Genomic DNA, 20,446 nt, shown 5'->3' on the forward strand with positions numbered 1-20,446 from the left:
TGGGGCTATCGACTTCCCATGATGATAAATGGTTGTGTGGATCTTCGACGGAGTTTTTGGTGGATTTCATGCAAAGTATATCATCTTCGGTTGCTGATACCGCGTTTTTGCTAGTAATTGCACTCGTAACGAGTATTGTTGCTAGTATGATGCTAAAGAGGTATTTTAGTACCATGGTGTCACGGTTCGACTTTTAAATAGTCGAAACGTGTATGTGGTTAGCTTACTTGGCTTTTATGGGCCACAAGGGTGCAAGCCTTTGCGCGACCAAGGTGCAAATTAAAGAAATATTTTGTGAGAAGTGTGAATGATTATTGATGGCCATAACTCTTAGGCTCTTATACTACGATTACTTGGAAGTGTGGTAGTATAAATTTTCTGGTGACTTTAATTTGGTCAATGGTCAATGGTCAATGGTCAATGGTCAAATGGTATGAGAGTGTTGTATTTTTCTGACTATAAAATAATGGGTGTTCATGCATCCCTGTCTTCTCGTTCAGTCCCTTGACTTGGCGACTTGCGGACTTTTTTTTGTAAATTTGTCGTATTGGAATGAAGATCGAAAATTTAATAATTCAAGTACTACATATTAAGGGTTCCCACCAGTATTTAATATTTATAGTAATGAGGTAATTGTTGAGGAACGGATTAAAATGATAAATAGGGCAAATAAAAAGGGAAGGAGGAGGGAGTACTTAGTATAGTCCGTAATTAGGGCTGCAAGTGAGTCGAGTAATAACGTTATCGAGTTTAGCTTGTTAAGGAATATTGGTGTTCGAGTCTCGAGCCTTGAGCTTGAACGAGCTTTTAATCTTTTTGTTCGACCTGAGCTCATTTAATAAAATACTTATTCCGGCTCGGCCTAAGCTTACTTGTTTGTATTTCGTGCTCAAGCTCAACTCGAACGAGCTTAACGAGGTTTAGCAAAAGAGCTTTACAACCCAACCTTTTTATGATGTTTAAAAAGTTGTTTTAGTAGGTGAAAATTTATAATTTTACCATGCACATTTTTTTTTTACCATTATACTACCTCCGTTTCATAAAGTTCTTTACACTTTGAAAAATGTGTCCAAGAATCAAAACTTTGATCATAAATTATCATTATTATATCTATCAAAAATCATCTATGATATCTTGTTAGATTCGTCTCAAAATGTATTTTATAAATATCAACTTTTTATAATTTTTTTTGTCATATCTAATTAGATATATTAACGGTCAAACATTGCACCGGAGTCTGTGCAAATGTAAGTGTAAAGATGTTTTTGAAACGAAGGTAGTACTAAATAATGTATACTCTATAATTAAATTATAAAAATAATTTTAGGGAAGCATATCTTTTTATATTATTATTAAAATATTTATGAGCTATTAACGAGTTACTAACGAGTCGAACATGATGTTGTTCTAGTAAAACTTATTTAGTAAACGAGTCTTAAATATTTACTCGAACTGGTTCAGTTACATAATAAACGAGTTTTAACCGAACTTGTTCTCGAGCTGTTCACGAATGTCTTCGCTCATTTTTCAGCTAACCGAACTTGTTCTCGAGCTGTTCACGAATGTCTTCGCTCATTTTTCAGCTAGATATGTAATGAAAATACACAAAAAATATTTTTAAGAAAAACAAAAAAATTGAAATTACACGGCGCCAAAATACACAAAATCCCTAATTTAAGACAACTCTGAGTCTCTGACTCTGATCTTCTACAGAATAGAATGTGTAGTTAGTGTACCCGTAATACAGTACGAGGAACTGTCGCAAAAAACAACGGAAATTACAAAAAACCCCGTCATATATATTCCTATTTTAATTTTATTTAATTTCCCGCTTCACTGGCAAAAAAGCAGAAATTCCTGTGTCAGAGGATTGGCAACTGGAGGAGAGAGAAAGAAAGAAAAAAGTTGTTGAGTGAGGAGAGAGAGGGATAAAGCTTTTCCTTTGTTCTTCGCTTCCAACTTTATCTCTCTAGGGTTTGGCACACTCTACTAGCTAAGAGATAGATATCACTATGAACTACTACCTCCTCACGTTTTCCACTCTTCTCCTTTCTCCGATTTGGTACGTTCCTCGCTTTTTCGTCTTCAATTTTGTTTTTAATTCATCTTTCGTTTTTTGCTTAGATCACGAAATCGGCGAATCTGCTGTTTTTTTTTGCTGGAAATTCATGAGAAATTGAACGATTTTGTTGCTAGTGTTGTAGTTGTCATTTTTTTTTTGCTGAATTTATGGTTTGAGCGTGTTGCTTTTTACTGTTGAAAATTTGGGGGAAATTAGCTGGAAATCGATTAAAAGCTGAAAGAATTTGATGCTAAATGTTGTAATTTCTGTCTTTTTTTGAGGAATTTCTTGTTTGAGCTTGGTGTAGCTTAATGCTTTTTGCTGTGTTGTTATAGATCTAAACAAATGTTCGTTTCCTTTTCGGTTTTAGTGCTGCAATTTCTGGTAAACTTTCTCCGTCTGATCTGATTTATTCAGAGATTTTTTGAGTTTTCGGTATTTTAGTTTGTTATACATTTAATCTTTTTAGGTTTATGGTAGATCTAATTGGTGCCTGAAGAAGTTGAAGCTGCTGATATAGTAGTAAGATTCTGTTTTCTCTTTTCATTTACTAGTTTTAAAGCCTTTGCCTGCAGCATTTTTTGGATTTTAATTTGTTGTGTTTAATTTGGATGTTCCGATTTTGCCTGTGACTTATGTTTTAAATGAATTATTTTATTCCGTTGAGATTTGGAGGATAGAATTAGTATAATTGCAGGCTATGGCCTGGATCATATGCATGCGGCAAGTAGATTGTCATATGACTCATATTGCTTAGTTAAGCTACATGTATGCGGTCATTGGAAACCATTATGACAATATCTATAGCAGTAGTGTTTGATAGAGTCCTGGTAGCTGTTCTCTTTCGCAAAGTTAAGTCGGTGTTGTCAACTTGTCATCATACTATGGAAGTTTGGTTTCATATGAAATTTTAAGTACTCAATCTCAACCCCCCTCTCCCAATGCTTATGTCTTCGTAATTGCTTATGTTTTCGTAATTAGAGTTTAATAACGTGGTGCTCAATGGATATGTCCCCTCTGCTCATATAGTCATATGGCATCTGTTTATTCTTATAAATATTGTAACATGTATTCTAAAGTAATATTTTGTTTCTTAGAAGTTGTCATTATGTGTCTATATCAAATTTACTTAGGGTTCTGCATGAATGGGGTGTTTGTGCTGTATTAGATCATTTAGCAATATACTTAGCTTATGAGTTAAAGTTCAAAAGAGGCCTGCGGTATTTTTGTCTTTGATGAAGTTTTCGGAGGTTGCTTGTATTTCTTGAATTTGGACAATCTCACCATCATCTCACCTATTTTGTGAGCTTATGGTGCTAGCCGCCTGGTGTTGATCAGGTATCTTGGCTAGTTATTTTGTCTGCTATGTCCATCACACTCGTGTTTGTTATGTGGCTTGTGCCAGCTACCACAAAACTTTTACGAATTTGGATTCAGCACATATTGAATTCATTAGTTGATTCAGCAAAAGTATAATATAGAAAGTTTTGATATCCTTCCACAGTTTTAAGCCTAGAGACCTATCATAAACTGTGACATTTCTGATTGAAGATTGGTCAATTATACTCCTTTCTTTCAGTTTCTATAGTTTACGATTTCATGTAGTATTGTTGCTGAAAGAAGACAGAGTTGAAATACATTTTGTCTCAATCTTAGTCCATGAAACTGTGTATTTGTAGCTAAGATATTTGTATGATGTTATTGGTTGCATATCATAACAACAATGCTTACCCAAATTGTGTGCTAAACCAATATATCTAATCTCCCCCCCCCCCCCCCCCCCCCTCCCTTTGATTTTATTTTATTGATTGTTGTTCTTTTCCCAGTTGTTTTTTAAATGGAGGATACTCAATCTGTTGGCGTGCTCATGGACTCTGCGACCTCCAAGATACAGCAACTTCAGAAAGCATTCGCTGAGCTTGAAAGTAACCGAGCTGTTACCCTAAATATGAAATGGAAAGAGCTGGAAGCCCATTTTCATGGCCTGGAAAAGTCACTAAAAAGGCGTTTTCATGAGTTGGAAGACCAGGAAAAGGAATATGAAATCAAAACAATGGAAGCACAAGAGATACTAGAGAAGCGTAAAGCAGCTGTTGTGGCGAAGGAGGAGGCTTCTTTAGAGAAGCTTCAGGAGAAAAGGGATGCTGCTGTTTTTGCTATATCAACTGCTAAAGAGAAGCAATGGAGGGTATTGTGTGAAGAATATTCTGAAGCTACCAGTGAGAGCCCGGGTGGAACCATGGAGGAAACACCAACTAATTCTATGGTATCTGAGATTACTTCTGAATATACAAGTGGAACAGCTGAAGATGGAAGTCCAGAAGTGCAGTCAGCTGATAATGGAAATGGGGAGGTGGCATCTTATCCCGAGCTTGTCAAACTATGTGAAGAGATGGATGCTGAGGGTCTTCACAATTTCATTTCTGACAACCGCAAGAACCTTGCTTCAATGAGGGATGAAATACCACAGGCTTTGAATGCTGCATCTAACCCTGCTTGTTTGGTTCTTGAATCGCTGAAAAACTTCTACCGTGGTGATATCACAAATATGGATGCGAAAAAGGATTCAAGTCTTTTGGGTCTCCGCAGAACCTGCATCATGTTGATGGAGTGTCTTAGCATTTTGTTTTTGAGTCTCGATGCAACCTCTGTTTCTGCAATAGTCTCTGCAGATGTCAAGGCACGAGCAAAAGCTCTTGCTGAAGCGTGGAAGCCAAAACTCAATGAACTTGACATGGAAGCTGGCAGTGGAAACTCCTTGGAGGCTCATGCATTTTTACAACTTCTAGCTACTTTCTGTATCACATCTGATTTCAATGCAGAAGAACTAACCAAACTAGTGCCTTTGGTGTCACGTCGTCGTCAGGCTGCTGATCTCTGCCGCTCACTTGGGTTATCTGACAAAATGCCAGGTCAGTTTTATTTATTACTTCGTATGTACTAGCCCAAAGTCTTGGAAAGATATGAAAAACGCAGGGTAGCCTTTGTTCTGGGCTCTTAACCTTGACACATTTGCTTCTTTTTTCTGTTTTTATTGTCCTGCCTTTCTCCACACAGATATAGGAGTAGGCGGAGTATTTGGTATTTAACTGTGAACATCTTGTGAAATTAAAAAACCTAACTACAAAGATTCCCTCCCGTCGAGATTTTACATGAGCTTACCTGATATATTTTAAAATCTGGCATATCTCTCTGGTTATGCTATAAGGAACTTACAAAGCTTGTAAACTTGCACTTTGCATCACCTTTATAGTTTCTTTATGATTTTATCTTGTCGTTTTAATACTTCACACTGCATGTCAATGGACAATCTCGGTCTTGCATCTATGTGTGCTGTTGTTGATTTCAAGTTGGAATCCCCCAGGTGTAATTGAAGTGCTGATTAATAGCGGCAGACAAATTGATGCTGTTAATTTGGCCGTTCAATTTGAGCTGACTGAGCTATTTCCCCCTAAGCCTCTGCTGCAATCTTACTTGAGGGAAGCGAAAAAGGTTCTTTCTCCAGCTAAGACTGGAAACACATCCCCTTCATCTGCCAATACACAGGTTTCTTTCTTATTCTGCGGTTTACATCCTATGTTTAGTTATGGCTATGGTTCTTCCTTTTCACTATATATTATTTTTCCTATGTGGCAAAGGTTTCCCCGATACCCTGGTGGCACATTTATAGTTGCATGAATTTTGAACTTTTTGATGCATACTAGAGTTAGATTCTCCATGGATAGTCCTGCCTATATCCCCTTCTCATGAGCTTGCACCTGTTTATACTCATTCATACACGCTTATACTCGTTCATTTGAACAGGTTAAGATACGATGTAGGCCAGTACGTCATAATGACAAAAGTTGATAGTATTACAAAACTTTACTGATTTTTTTTACTTAATTTTCCCTTTTACCTGATAAGTTGTATCATTTGTTCAGAACAACGATGTGAATGAACGAGAGCTCAGTGCCCTGAAAGCTGTCATAAAATGCGTGGAAGAGCACAAGCTTGAAGAACCGTTCCCTATGGAGACACTGGCAAAACGCGTACTCCAGCTCGAGAAGGCGAAAGCTGATAAGAAACGAGCAACCGAAGTTGCTAAACCTCAATCCAAGAGACCCCGTGCTACCAACGTGGTGGGGTATGGGCCACGCATCACTAACCTTGCTGCCAACACTTCCCCGTACGCTACTGCTAGATTGACTGACAGGTACCCTCCACATCCCCATCCCCATCCCCATCCCCATCCCCATTCCCATCCCCAGTATGTGTTTGACAACAGACCTTACATTTACACCACTGAAAATCATTGCCCTCCTCCTCCTGTCTTGGGTTCTCCTGCTTATGGCTTTCCTTCGAGCCACCATGGAAATTACTACGCCAATGGTTACCAGTATCAGGCTCCTCCTCCTTATCATCGGTAGTTTGTAACTGATGCTGATTTGGTGACCTTGAAGAAATTCCGATTTTAACTACTACTAAGTTTTTAACCCTTTTCTAAGATGTCACTCATGTCGGGTACTGTACTGGTTAATATTAGTATTAGGTTGGGGAAAAAAAACGAGATAATGCAAGGTGAAGCTTTAGTGTTTTAGACTCTTTTCAGTTTCATGTATAATGAGACCTTTTAATCCTCTAATATGTGTACTGTGTTTTTCTGTTTGTATATTTTCTCTCTAATGTATTCCCCATGTTTTCTGTTATGATTATGTGCGAAAGACAGTGTAAAAATTGATCTAGGATTTGTGAACAAAAGAGTGCTGGCCACACTCCGAGTAGGCGAGTAGGGATGGCAACGGGTCTAGGATCCATAGGCCATAGCCAGACCCGCTTGGACATGTCCTTTTTATGTCTATTTACAGGCAGGAGTTGGGCAAAACTATTTGATTGTTCAAAACTAAAGATGGCCGTGGGCTAGACTGGCCTGTTTCCCGACCCGACCCGGCACAAAGTCGTGGGCCGGGTCTGGGCCGCATTTTTTTGGTAAAAAACACAAGGTACACAACACGATAAAGCACGCTAAATTTAGTAAAATTAGGCTAAGGCACGACAACCCGTGGGCTGGGCCTTGTTTTGAACTTTTCAGCCCGGCCAGCACGATGGGGAGTGGATCAGGTCCGTTTAGCCTCCCCGGCCCAGCCCGAAGCCATCTTTAGTTCAAAACTAAAGTTTTATCACTATGCATAGGTCTATTGGCAAGAACATAACCTGTGTAGTTAAATACTCAAATCTAGTTATTGGCATTGTTAAATTTTGTGGAGGGATCTTAGCTGAAATAAATCCCCATCTTATACATAGGACTCGCCTTCTGTCAAATATATACGACTTTGCCATTGTAAAAGTAAAGGCTTGAAATTATGAAATATTACAAACTTGCAACAAGGCCGAAGAAAACATAAATCATTCTTTTTAAAATCTAAAACAAGACTCAATTATGAGAATGGGTTGATATATAATGTCAAAATCTCAATTTTAAACACGATTCAGTAGAATATAATTAAGTAGGTGATCTTGAAGGGGAAACAAAAGAACCAACCCATGGTACCGCCACATAACTAGACGACGTACAATCATCCGGCAAATTGCACATTTGGAGCCACTTTAAATCCTGACTTTATGTCTATTTACATGTAGGAGTTGGGCAAAACTATTTGATTGTTCAAAGCTAAAGATGTTGGCCGGTCCGTCGCCCGACCTGACACGACTCACGAGCACGAAGTCGTGGGTTGGACCTGAGCCGCATTTTTTTTTGAAAAAACGCACGACACGACAAATCACGCTAAATTTAGTAAAATCAGGATTAGACACGATAACCCAGCACGTTAGCTTGTGGGCTGGGCCCCGTTTTAAACTTTCAACCCGGGCCGACACGATGGAGAGTGGGCCCAGAGAGGGTCCGACCCACAACCCGAACCCACATGGCGCGAAGCCATCTTTAGTTCAAAAGTAATGGTTTTTTGTGAAAAAACGCACGACACGACAGAGCACGGGCTGGGCCTTGTTTTGAACTTTTCAACCCAGACCGACACAATGGAGAGTGGGCCCGGAGAGGGTCCGGCCCACAACCCGACCCCACATTGCCCGAAGCCATCTTTAGGTCAAAACTAATGGCATGCATGATGGTGCATCATGCATGTCATGTTGGGTTGGTTTTATCCCTCTATGTCATTGTTAAATTTTGTGGAGGGATCTTAGCTGAAATAAATCCCTATCTCATACATAGACACGCCTTCTTTCGTCTTGGAATCCAAATAACATTTACTCCGTACTAATTTTGAAAATTGTGTGTGACCCGGGTAATATCCCGGTAATATTTTTCTTGAACTTGTCCATAGTAATAGCTAATAAGAGTTTAAAAAATAAAATTAAAAATTGAATCTCACACGTCATATATAATTAAAAATAAAATAAAGTAAATGATTAACATAATTAAAAATAAAATAAAATAAAATAAATGACTATATATCGCAATTCTTGATCACAATAGTAAGTGACTATAATTTGGAACGATTAACAAATTATATACCAACTTTGCCATTGTAACAACTCAACTCAACTCAACACGTCTTACAAACTAACTTGTTGAAGAAATTATCAAATGCATTATAAACTTGCAACAACGCAACCAAACACAAATCACCCGATTATGAAAATGGGTTGATATATAATGTCAAAATCTCAATTCAGAACACGATTCAGTAGAATATAATTAAGTAGATGACCTTGAAGGAGAAACAAAGGAACCATCCCATGGTATGGCCGCATAACTAGACGACCTCCTAGGCAATTTGCACATTTTGAGCCACTTTAAATCCCGCCTTTGAAGATTATATCGAAGGAAACCTTTTCCTTGTACACCCATTAGGATTTCTCGTCCATCCTCGGAATAACCATAAACCAAATTCGAAAAACATAAATTGATAATACTGATTTCTTTTCCTAGTTCTTGTCGACGATTATTGACGATTATTTCTAAAAAAGGAAGAGGGATATCAAACAATTTAGACCATGTTTGTTTCACACCATACTCCTTCATAACCCACACCTCCCAATTACCCTTCGTTAGATCATAGTTTATGAAATGCAAACAACCCCTTAATACAATCAATGACTTTCAATAATCACCAACATAATTATTCCATTTTTTAGGGTGTGGCACCTCGTTATATTCTTCGGTTCCAAGGTCAAAACTTGCTATTATTAACGACGAGGTAGAATTAGACTAGTAATTATTACTTCCTCTATTCTTTTTTAAATGACACAATTATTTAAGACACGTTTGCCAATGTACGATTTCAAACGTTAATATCTTTTATTATGGATAAGAAAAAATTATAAAAAGTTGATATTTAAAAAATATTTATTGAGACGAATCTAATAAGATTAAATAAGAATGGAGGAAGTATTAGCTAACCAATGCAACGCATTATTACAGAAAACCATACTTTGATCTCTCTTTCTATTTTTCACGACGTTCTTACGATGACGTTGGGTGTATTTCCATGAATTACTCTTCAAGCTATAAACATAAAAGGATTTTTTATTTTTGTTGGAAGGATAATATTTATGACCACAAAAGAAGCATAAAATCTTATAATCATCGGTGGTACTATCATAACCGAACCCGATCATGTCAATTCGACCCGCTCGACCCGAATAATCTGGTTTTGGTACAACGTTAGAGGCACCGGTTACCGGGTTGTAAAGCGTAAACCTACGTGATTTTTGTCGGAAACAAAGCAAGCCATTACAAGAACCAACAAGTTCAAGTTTATTAGAACTCGAAAGTTTACGAAAGTGAATTACCTTCTTAATATTTTCCGGTGAATGGTAATCTAATAAGCACAATCGAGATGAGGCTCGATTAAAAAGGATGATAGAGCCACTGTGATTTATCTTGTTACTTTTGAGAAGATGCCGAGTGTGGAAAGTGATGAAATACGGGTTTTTGATGATGTCATCACGCCAACGCTTGCAAACACATTGACAACGAATCAGGTCTTTGATTGATAATCTTACGAGGATGCTTGATTCAAGGTCTAATGGAAGGCATCTGGAGATTACTCTAAGATTAATTTTGTTCTCTCTCTTTCTCTTTTTCATGTTTTTTTTATTATTTATTATTTGTTGAGATCTAGGGTTTATTATATTTGACAAACCCTAGCTAAATTTAATGGGAAGATTTAAATATGAGACTTTAACTGCGAAGGATATATATAAGATTGGTGTTTTTTTTTGTTTTGATTCTATATAGGAGATTAGGACTTAGGGCTGGTGTTTTGATGGGCCCATATTAGGCGTACGTGAGAGTTTAGGATTTAAGATTTATTTGGAACTAATTAATTAAGGTAATACTCCGTATTTAATAGTTTAGGAAAGGGAAAGATGGCTTTTTTATGATACTTTTTGAAATCTATATTTGGGACTAATAAAGGTAATATTTAATTACGTATGCAAAATTTTGGAATATGCTATTGATTAAAACTGACGAAAATAAAAATAGCATGCCTAGTATTAATTTAAGGAAAATCGTAACCATGCATAATTTTATTTTATACCAAAAATAAAAATAAAATAAAAATTGTTATAATTGTACAAGTATATAATACAAACTCTTTAACCCAGACTTTTTTACTTGTGAAATGACTCATTAGTGATCAATACAGAACAATACTATGAATGAGCTACTGATCGATAATGGGTTAAGTTCTAGCAGTACAATTTTTTGTAGTTTGTTTGCTTCGAAAATTTGCAATCAGAGAAAAATTAAACAACCACCACTCAAAAGTCGAGCAACCTGTAATGTGCAGCCACCACCGTGTGGGTTTAGAAATTTAGGAATGAGGGTACGAAAATAATTAAACTCCATAATGTATAAATAAATAAATCTATACTACGGAGTAATATATTAAAAGGCGTTATTAAGAACGTATATCGAACACCGGACCTCATTCTTAAAAGTTATACTTTCTATCATCTTAACCAACCACAACTTATGTTACATCTTTCTATATAAACATAGTACTCCCTCCGTTTCTTTTTGTTTGTTACGTTTGGACTTTTGTACGTTTATTAACGTATACTACTCCCTCCGTTCCAAAATGTTTGTTACGTTTGGACTTTTGCACGTTTATTAACGTATAATAAAGATTTTTTTGGTTTTTTATTAAAAAAATAAACCAAGTAAAACCCCAATCCACTAATAATTACAACAACCAATAAGATTGTTTTATTTATCAAAATGAACTAATAATGGAAAAGCACAAAGATTGCTAACTTAACATACTTGGGAAATTGTAAAGAAATTTAATGAGTTGAAAAAATTGGACCAATTAAAATTAAAAGTTGGCACAAAAAATAATATTATAATAATTTTATAAAAGGAAAGATTCCCCAATGTAACAAACATTTTGAAACAACCTAAAAGGAATACGTAACAAATATTTTGGAACGGAGGGAGTACGTAATAAATATTCTTTTTTTTTTATTAAAAAAATAAACCCAAGTAAAATCTCAATCCACTAATCACTATAACAACCAATAAGATTGTTTTATTTATCAAAATGAACCAATAATGGAAAAACACAAAGATTGCTAACTTAACATACTTGGGAAATTGTAAAGAAATTTAATGAGTTGAAAATTTGGACCAATTAAAATTAAAAGTTGGCACAAAAACTGATAGTATAATAAGTTTATAAAGGAAAGATTCTCCCACGTAACAAACATTGTGAAACACCCTGAAAGAAATACGTAACAAACAAAAAGAAACGGAGGGAGTATGTTGTTTTGACGTTAAATAATACATTAAATAAAAGTGAATACAAAAAAAGGGGGAAAAAAGAATGATTACTTAATTTATAAATGTACAGTTATTACTTTGCTAGTTTAAGCCTCAAAAACAAAAGATAAAAAAACGGTGTAATAGAGTATAATAATGAGTAAGTGGTGATACATTGACGGAGGTTGAGTAATAAATCAACTAATGATGAAGAAAAGTATTTAACTTTGTTTTGATTTTTCGAAAGCGGGGTTTCATATTTGGAAAGGTTGTTGATCGACCACTAATCTTGTGTAACCACCGTAATTCGATGTCATTTAATGTCGACGACGAAACCATCTATATGTGCACATATTTACAAAATAAATAAACTAGAATAAAAGTCAAAACTCGGGGCAACGCCCCGACCACACACTAGTTAACACTCTATAATACGGAGAATCATTCTTTTTGTTGCCAACTACAACGTACTGGAGTTATTATTCATTCCACTATTTTTTATTCTTTAGTGTGTACTGATTCTCTAACGATATGCTTCGTACTTAATTAAGCGAAATAATACTTCAACAATAATACTATGGAGTAGTAATAGTTTAGTTAACTATTACGCTTTTTATAAAATTGTTAACTAAATGTTTACTCTGTATTAAGTTACGACTATATGTGTTTGAACAAATACGTACTCCCTCCGTCTCAAATTAGTTGTGGAATGACCCCACAATTATTATATTGTCTGTCTCTTCCCACTAAATTTTTTTTGTCCTCACACCCTCTCTCATTCAATTAAAAAAATACCTCATTAATTCCTATCACATCTACTTTTTCAATAAAATAACAATTGATAATCACACTACTACTTATCGCATTAAATTGTGTGCCCATGAGAGTGTAACAACTATTCTGGGACGGAGGGAGTAATAAGTTAATATATTTGGAGGAGGATTGTTGTTTAAAAATCGTAATTGATATAGATTGTAATCTAGTATTTGTGAACAAAAGAGTGGTGGACACTTCAACTAGGGATGGCAAAGGGTCTAGGATCCATAAGACATTAAGACGTAGCCAGATCTGCTTGGACATGTCCTATTTTTGTCTTTTTCACATGTAGGAGTTAGGCAAAACTATTTGATTGTTCAAAGCTAAAGATGTTGGCCGACCCGTTGCCCGACCTGACACGAGCACGATGTTGTGGGCCGGGCCTGAGCCACTTTTTTTTTGTAAAAAGTACGACAAGGCACTACACGACAAAAGCACGCTAAATTTCGTAAAATCAGGTTTAGTCACGACGGCCCATGCGCCGGGCCCTATTTTGAATTTTTCAGTCTGGACTGGCACAATGGAGAGTGGGTCTGGCCCACGACCCGACTCAGCGTGGCCCGAAACCATCTTTAGTTCAAAACTAATGGCATGCATGATGAAGCATTATGCATGTCATGTTGGGTTGGTTTTATCACTCTATGCATAGGTCTATTGGCAAGAACATTAGAGCTTATTACATGCACCTGGGTGCATGGTGCACCTTCTCACATAAAATGTGGTAAGGATTACCAATGGGTATGAAAATACATTTGGAATAATTTTCACAAGAACATAACCTGTGTAGTTAAATACTCAAATCTAGTTATTGTCATTGTTAAATTTTATGGAGGGATCTTAGCTGAAATAAATTCCCATCTCATACATAATCCGTATAAATTTTGAAAATAATGTATGGTCCTGGTGATACCTCCTTTGCTACATTGAATATTAAAATTTAGATTTTCCTTGAACTTATCCAATAAGAGTTAAAAAAATAAAAGTAAAAAATTGGATTTCACAAGTCACAATAAAAATAAAGTAAATAATTAATTAACTCAATTCTGGATCACAATAATTAAAAATAAAATAAAGTCAAAATCTAAATTCTAAACATGATTCAGTAGACTATAATTAAGTAGACGACCTTGAAGGGGAAACAAAGGAACCAACCCATGGTATCGCCACATATCTGGACGACGGCGTACAATCATAGGGCAAATTGCACATTTTGAGCCACTTAACATCCCAACTTTGAACATCATATTGAAGAAAACCCTTGTTTTTTCCACCCAATAGGATTTCTTGTCCATCCTCGGAATAACCATAAAGATAATAAGAAGAAAATAAAGTGATGATACTGTTTTCATATCTTAGTTGTAGTTGTTTACTTCTATCAACGTCTCCCATGTTTGTTTCACACCATACTCCTTCATAACCCACACTTCCAAGTTTATTTTTCTCGCCTCCCCAACGTTGAATTCCTGGCTCCGCCATTGGCGATAATAGTTTATGAAATGCAAACGACCCCTTAATACAATCAATGACTCCAAATTACCAACACAATTATTCCATTTTTTAGGGTATGGCACCTCATTATATTCTTCAGTTCCAAGGTCAAACTTAGCTATTATTAACTTCGAGGTTGAATTTGACTTATTATTGCAAGCTATCCAATGCAACGCATTATTACAGAAAACCATACTTGGATTTCTGTTTATATTTTTCACGATGTTATTATGATGAGGTTTGATGTATTTCCATGTATTACTCTTCAAGCTATAAACCACACAAAAGTTATCAGATTGTACATTGAATGTGGAGAAGCATAAAATCTTATAATCATCTTTGGTACTATCATAACCGAACCCGATCATCTCAATTTGACCCGCTTGACCCGCATAATCTTGTTTTGGTACCAAAGGCGTTATATCGTTAGAGGCATCGGTTAACGGGTTGTAAAGCGTAAACCTTATTGGGTAATTCTGACCTAATTCTCGAAAGCAAAGCAAGCCATTACAAGAACCAACGAGTTCAACATTCTTAGAATTCTGAAAGTTATGAAAGTGAGTTACCTTCTTAACAACTTTCGGGGTATGGTAATCTAAAAAGCACAATCCAGATGAGTATGTGTCTCGACTAAAAAAGATGATGGAGTCACTTATCTTGTTACTTTCGAGAAGATAATGCCGAGTGTGGGAAGTGATGAAATACGGGTTTTTGATGATGTCATCACGCCAACGCTTGCAAACACACTGACAGCGAATAAGGTCTTTGATTGGTAATCTTACGAGGATGTTTGATTCAAGATCTAATGGAAGATAATCTTCCATGTTTTTTGTAATTTGTTGAGATCTAGGGTTTATTATATTTCACAAACCCTAGATAAATTTAAAGGGCAGATTCAATTATGAGACTTTAACTGCTTAGAACATAGGAATATATATAGGAGTGGTGTTTTTTATTTATTTATGATTCTTATATACTCCGTAGGAGATTAGGAGTGGTGTTGTGATGGGCAATATTAGGCATACCGCATACGTGAGAGTTTAGGACTTAATTTGGAGTTTTCTAGTTTGGCTCAACTCCCTATCTATCTATATATATATATATATACTAAAAGAGAGGAAATCAATGTGGTGATGACAAGTGTCACTCATTGATTGACCTCTCTTTTAATATAGATAATTAAATTTAATAAAAAAATTAAAACAACATAATTTTTAAATTCCAATAATATCACGTAATTTGTGATTAACTTCCCAAAAATAGGGCTGAGATTTACATATACTTAAAAAAAAATATAATTTGTAAATTGATTGTGTAATTATTTTGTTAACTTTAAGATTTCGTTATATACATGGAGAATATCTTATAAACTATCTTTTCTATAGTTTGGTAACAAATCTAAAAATATAAGATATCTTTTTTATAAAACTTTAATCCATTATAAAAATTTAAGCGCATATAGTCTAATAATTTGTACTTACATAATTAGAAAAAAGAGTGTATACAAATCTTAATATAGTACTCTATACTATTTTAACAACTAAATTCGATAATTATAACCGCAATCTATCTATCTCTATTATATAAGCCAGCTCCTGAGGGCTTTTAAGTAAATTAACTTTTCGTGTCCACTTGCAAAAAGACAATAATACCCTCCCCCCGTTAAACAGTTAACAATTACAAAGCTGACTTATTTGGTAACATTCATAGCATTCTGATTATCTATTATTTTTAAAAATCGATTAATTACTGATTTTGAAACTGAAAATCTATTTTGGGAAGGGAATATGTTTAAACGTCAATCAATCAGGAAATCAGGCAAGGAAGATAAAAAAAGAAAAGGAAAGAATCCTGTAATTCTGAAATCATTCCCAATATAGAAAAGTCTGTCAATAAAGTCAAAATAAAAAGCAAATAAGGAAGTATCACCCAAAAATCCAGCCACGAAAAATTGCTAAAACCCATAGCCAAGAAAATCACGCATAAACCCACAGCCAAGAAAACACATATACCCACAGCTAAAAAAATAACGCATAAACCCAGCCAAGAACATCACACAAAACCCAGCCAAGAACATCACACAAAGACCCAGCTGTGAAAATCTTATTACAAATTATTACAATTGCCAAATTAAATCAAATTGACCAAGAAAATTAAAACAAAAAATCTGCAGAAAATCAGTAATTCAGTATACGAGTTCCAAAAACTCCATCATTGTTCTTCAAGTCGCGCCGATACACGTAAGTAATATCTTCTCCCGATTCCTTGAAAGAAAATAATAACAGAAATTAAACAATTTATTTTATAATAATTGTGATTTTTTATGCATAAACTGTTCTTTTTTAAAATTGTTGCTATGTAGATTGAATTTTTCTAACTTAAACAATGGCGTTTATTTGTTTTGCAGATTTCAAAATATTAAGGTATGCTCGACATCGTCTAATTAAACAAAATATTAATTAAAATATTCGTGGGTTTTTATTACGAGATCTTCAAATTCACATGTATGCAGGTTTAGAATTCATTTTAGGTTTTCCCTCAACCAACTATAAACTTTTAGCATAAGGTATGTTTTTGTTGAGTTTTGTTCTTGGTTATACATTGAATTTTATATGACATCTAAGATATAGTCCATTATTTTTATTACATGTTGAGTTTTTATTACGAAAACAGCCTATTGTATCAACCTATTAAAGATGATTTAATCGTAATATTGCATGTTTTATTCTTGGTTATGTATTGTTTTTTAAATGTCGTTAAAATAACAGTCCAAAATTGAGTAAATTGGTTACTGAAAAAGGCTTACCCAGGCTCTGGAACATAAACAAGGCGACAGGTAAACCATAAATTTTGAGCCTGCAAAAGAACTTCAATGATTAAGAATCAAGCTTCAGACTTAAAAAATATAATAGAAGAAACATACAAGTACAATGGGGATTAGGAAATTTAACACATTCATCAATAACCATTAGAAGATAAAATCACAAAAGAAATCAAGAGCAAAAAATCACATTCATAACAGGAAAATAAAAAAAGGCATCGTTTAATATAGAAATGAAGAACAACTTTCAAAGATCGAAGGTTAGGTATTTATTAAGAACAAATCTCAACATTAGGTTATCACTATACAGAAATATGAAATCAGAACATTAAGATTCTCTGAATGCGATGCGTGCGAAATTACATAAACCTTAAAACAATTTTGTTACAACTAACATAAAGAGTGCGATGAACCTAACAGAAATTTCATAGTTCGTGTCTGGGTTGATAAAGAGTACGATGATAATATCAACCCAGAAACTTCACAGTTTAAACTTTGCAGTTTAAAACTACTAATTGCATCATTAACTCACAATCCCAAATACTTCTACGCCAAATGCATGTATGGCTTACTGTCTCATTCAAGTAAAAGTTGTTAAAAAGAGATTGGTTAAATTGCAACTTAAAAGGTAAACGGTAACAAAATGATCTCGGTTCATGAGCAAATAACAAAGTTTGGCCAAATATGTGACCATTGAAAAGTTTGGACAAAACCAAATTTTTTCCACAAAAATCAAACCAAACATTAACCACATTGGGAGTCACATCAGACTAACTACAAGCAGAACACCAACTTTCTTGCTCAAATTTGAACCACACATAAACCCCAGCAAAAAAAACAAAATTTCCACTAATAAACGCTTCATTTAGTGAAGCAACAATAAATCCTTGAACTAAACCCTAAATATCCAAAAATTTCCACAAATTAAAACCAAAAAAGGTCTAGAAAAAAACCCAACATGCCAACATGCTTAACCTCACAAAATTAAAAATAAAGGTAATTAGATCATTCTGAAGCTAAATCGAGGGACACGACATGCAAATAAAAGTTCATGCACGCAAAATTCATTGAACTTAACACCCTATGTTCATCGCATATCAAATAAAAATCATCCAGAAAAATTCATTAAAAATTGAACAACGAAATTAAGACCAGAAAAAAATTCAACATAAACCCAGTAATCACCAAATATAAATGGTATAAATTACATTTTTGAAACCCTACTTTTATCTATTATCAGAAGCCAAAATCATATAAACTAACTAAAATCCCCAAATTGGGATCAATTTCAGCCAAGAAACCCTCATCTTCAATCACCTAGAAGCTAAAATATTGGGATTACCTTCGTCAAGGCATCAAAACAATAACTTGATATCCTCAAATTGGGTTCGATTTCAAACATGAAACCCTAAAAAATCGAATACCCCGATTTCTAACATGAAACCCTCAAAAATCGAATAACCCAATTTCAAAAAACAAAGAAAAAAAATCAGATTGTGAAATTTCGAAAACAAAGACATAAATAAAACGAAATATGGTACCTATTGCCTTTCCCATCGCCTCGGACAGAGCCTAGACCAGCGCCTTGACTAGCGCCTCGCGCGCCTCGCCACCGCTCCTGCACCGCTCTCTCCAATTCATGGAGGGACACGACATGCAAATAAAAATTCAAATACATTAGTTAACCAATAATTAAGAAAACGAAATACAACTACAACTAAGCAACAAATCGATTTTCGGCATGAAAAAAAATCCAGATTATAAACCCAAAACCTTGAATTGATAAAACATACCTGTGTAATCGTCGGCGTACACCATTTTTCGAACAAATCTTACATTTCTGGAGTTCCTCGCCCTTTTTTTGCTGAGATATTCAACTAGATGGAATGATTTTGTATTTGGAACCATTTTTTGAAGAGAGAAAAGGAAGGTAAGCAACGAATTAGGAAAGAGAAAGCAGAACAAAATCAAATAGGTTTAAGAGAGAGAGGAAGCGGCGGAGAGAACAAAAAGGAGATAGGGTAAGAAGAAACATGTTAGTTTTAAACGAAATGAAATGGGCCGGCTTGATCATATGGGCTGCGTGTTGTTAGTTGATTTGTACGAAATAAATCAGAGTGCTGATGGGCCAAATATTTACTTTAAAGTTGTGTGAGAATTTTAAAATCTAAATAAAAACTTTGTGGCTCAACTAATCAGTACGAAAAAAGTCAGCAGTACCACAAGTTGTTAGAAAAACTCGATTATTTTCTTAAAAAAAATCTTAAAAATAATATTTTTAAAAGAAAAAAAATTAATTAGTAAAAAAATTAAATTATTCATTCTCCAATATACTTCGTACAACACGTGGTGTTTAATTTTCGAGTTTGTTAGTGATTTATAAAAAAGATATTGAAAAGAGAAAAATTGGAACGAATGAGTGGGAACATTCACGTTTAAATTTAATTAGTAAATAAAGATATTGTGCGCAAAAGAATAAAGTGATACTTACTATTTTGTATGTTTAGTAGTTTTACTTCAGTACTTCAATTTTGGTTTTTCGATGGGATATGTTAGTTGTATCAAAATAACGTAAAGTTTTTTAATAGCTTTAATTGGTCATAAGATTCGATCATTCGTCATGTAAGGCTACGAGTATTGTATGACCTCAATATCGCAAAATATGGACTTTGCAAATAATTTTGTAAAATTCCGCACGCATCGCATGCATGAATTACTAGGCACAATAAAAATAAAATTTCGCACGTATCGCATGCATGAAATACTATACACAATAAATTTTCTAAAATTCGCGCACGCATCGCGTGCATAAAATACTAGTATTATATACTAAAAGAGAGGAAATCAATGTGGTGATGACAAGTGTCACTCATTGATTGACCTCTCTTTTAATATAGATAATTAAATTTAATAAAAAAATTAAAGCAACAAAATTTTCAAATACCAATAATATCACGTAATTTGTGATTAACTTCCCAAGAATATATCACTACAAGAATTTGTATCTTTAACGACAACCTAATTACGACGGGTTAAAAATCCCGTCGCAAAAACCTTTTGCGACGGGGCTAACAACCAAACAATGACGGGAATAACCGTCGCAAATGTCTTTTACGACGGGTTTACGACGAATTTACGACGGGATTTCTATTAACGACGGCCCCCTTTTATGACGGATTCGCGACAGGAAAACCCGTCATTAATCAACGATTATTGGTCTTTCGCGACGGGATTTCCCGTCTTTAATAGTACAATTTCTTGTAGTGTATATAGGAGTGGTGTTATTTATTTATTATTCTATATAGGAGATTATAGGAGATTAGGAGTGGTGTTGTGATCTTGTGATAGGTATTATTATGCGTATGTGAGAGTTTAAGACTTTGGAGTTTTCTAGTTTGGTTCAACTCCCTATTTGGCTACGGCCCTGTTCTATTCACCTTATTTTCACTTATTTCAGGAAAAATAAGTTCAGATAAGTTCAGTTAAGTTCAGA

General features: G+C 34.8%; 2 protein-coding genes and 1 long non-coding RNA gene across 6 annotated transcripts; 1 reads left to right on the forward strand and 2 right to left on the reverse strand.

The window, feature by feature from the left end:
• The first annotated feature begins 1,832 nt into the window (after positions 1-1,832).
• Positions 1,833-6,713, forward strand: LOC110782649 (FRIGIDA-like protein 3). 4 transcript variants are annotated; one of them, XM_021986840.2, is made up of 6 exons: positions 1,833-2,062; positions 2,398-2,446; positions 2,532-2,584; positions 3,889-4,974; positions 5,427-5,608; positions 5,986-6,713. In XM_021986840.2, exons 4-6 carry the CDS (start codon positions 3,900-3,902, stop codon positions 6,469-6,471), a joined length of 1,743 nt encoding a protein of 580 aa, XP_021842532.1. In that variant the 5' UTR covers positions 1,833-2,062; positions 2,398-2,446; positions 2,532-2,584; positions 3,889-3,899; the 3' UTR covers positions 6,472-6,713. The 4 variants fall into 4 exon arrangements, with proteins under 4 accessions (XP_021842532.1, XP_021842555.1, XP_021842547.1 ...); XM_021986855.2 differs by having other exon boundaries at positions 1,845-2,062; positions 2,543-2,584; XM_021986847.2 differs by lacking the exon at positions 2,398-2,446 and having other exon boundaries at positions 1,845-2,062.
• A 7,283-nt stretch (positions 6,714-13,996) lies between these two features.
• LOC110780669 (F-box/kelch-repeat protein At3g23880-like) lies at positions 13,997-14,956 on the reverse strand. Its single transcript, XM_021985031.2, has one exon. The coding sequence runs from the start codon at positions 14,954-14,956 to the stop codon at positions 13,997-13,999; it is 960 nt and encodes a 319-aa protein (XP_021840723.2).
• A 1,035-nt stretch (positions 14,957-15,991) lies between these two features.
• LOC110793125 (uncharacterized) lies at positions 15,992-19,157 on the reverse strand. Its single transcript, XR_008922260.1, has 3 exons — positions 18,495-19,157; positions 16,939-16,988; positions 15,992-16,396 (listed from the first exon to the last, which is right to left on the reverse strand). It is a non-coding gene; the product is annotated as an uncharacterized lncRNA (long non-coding RNA).
• Positions 19,158-20,446: the final 1,289 nt, after the last annotated feature.

The sequence above is a fragment of the Spinacia oleracea genome, chromosome 5 (assembly GCF_020520425.1).
Source record: "Spinacia oleracea cultivar Varoflay chromosome 5, BTI_SOV_V1, whole genome shotgun sequence".
NCBI lineage: Eukaryota > Viridiplantae > Streptophyta > Magnoliopsida > Caryophyllales > Amaranthaceae > Spinacia > Spinacia oleracea.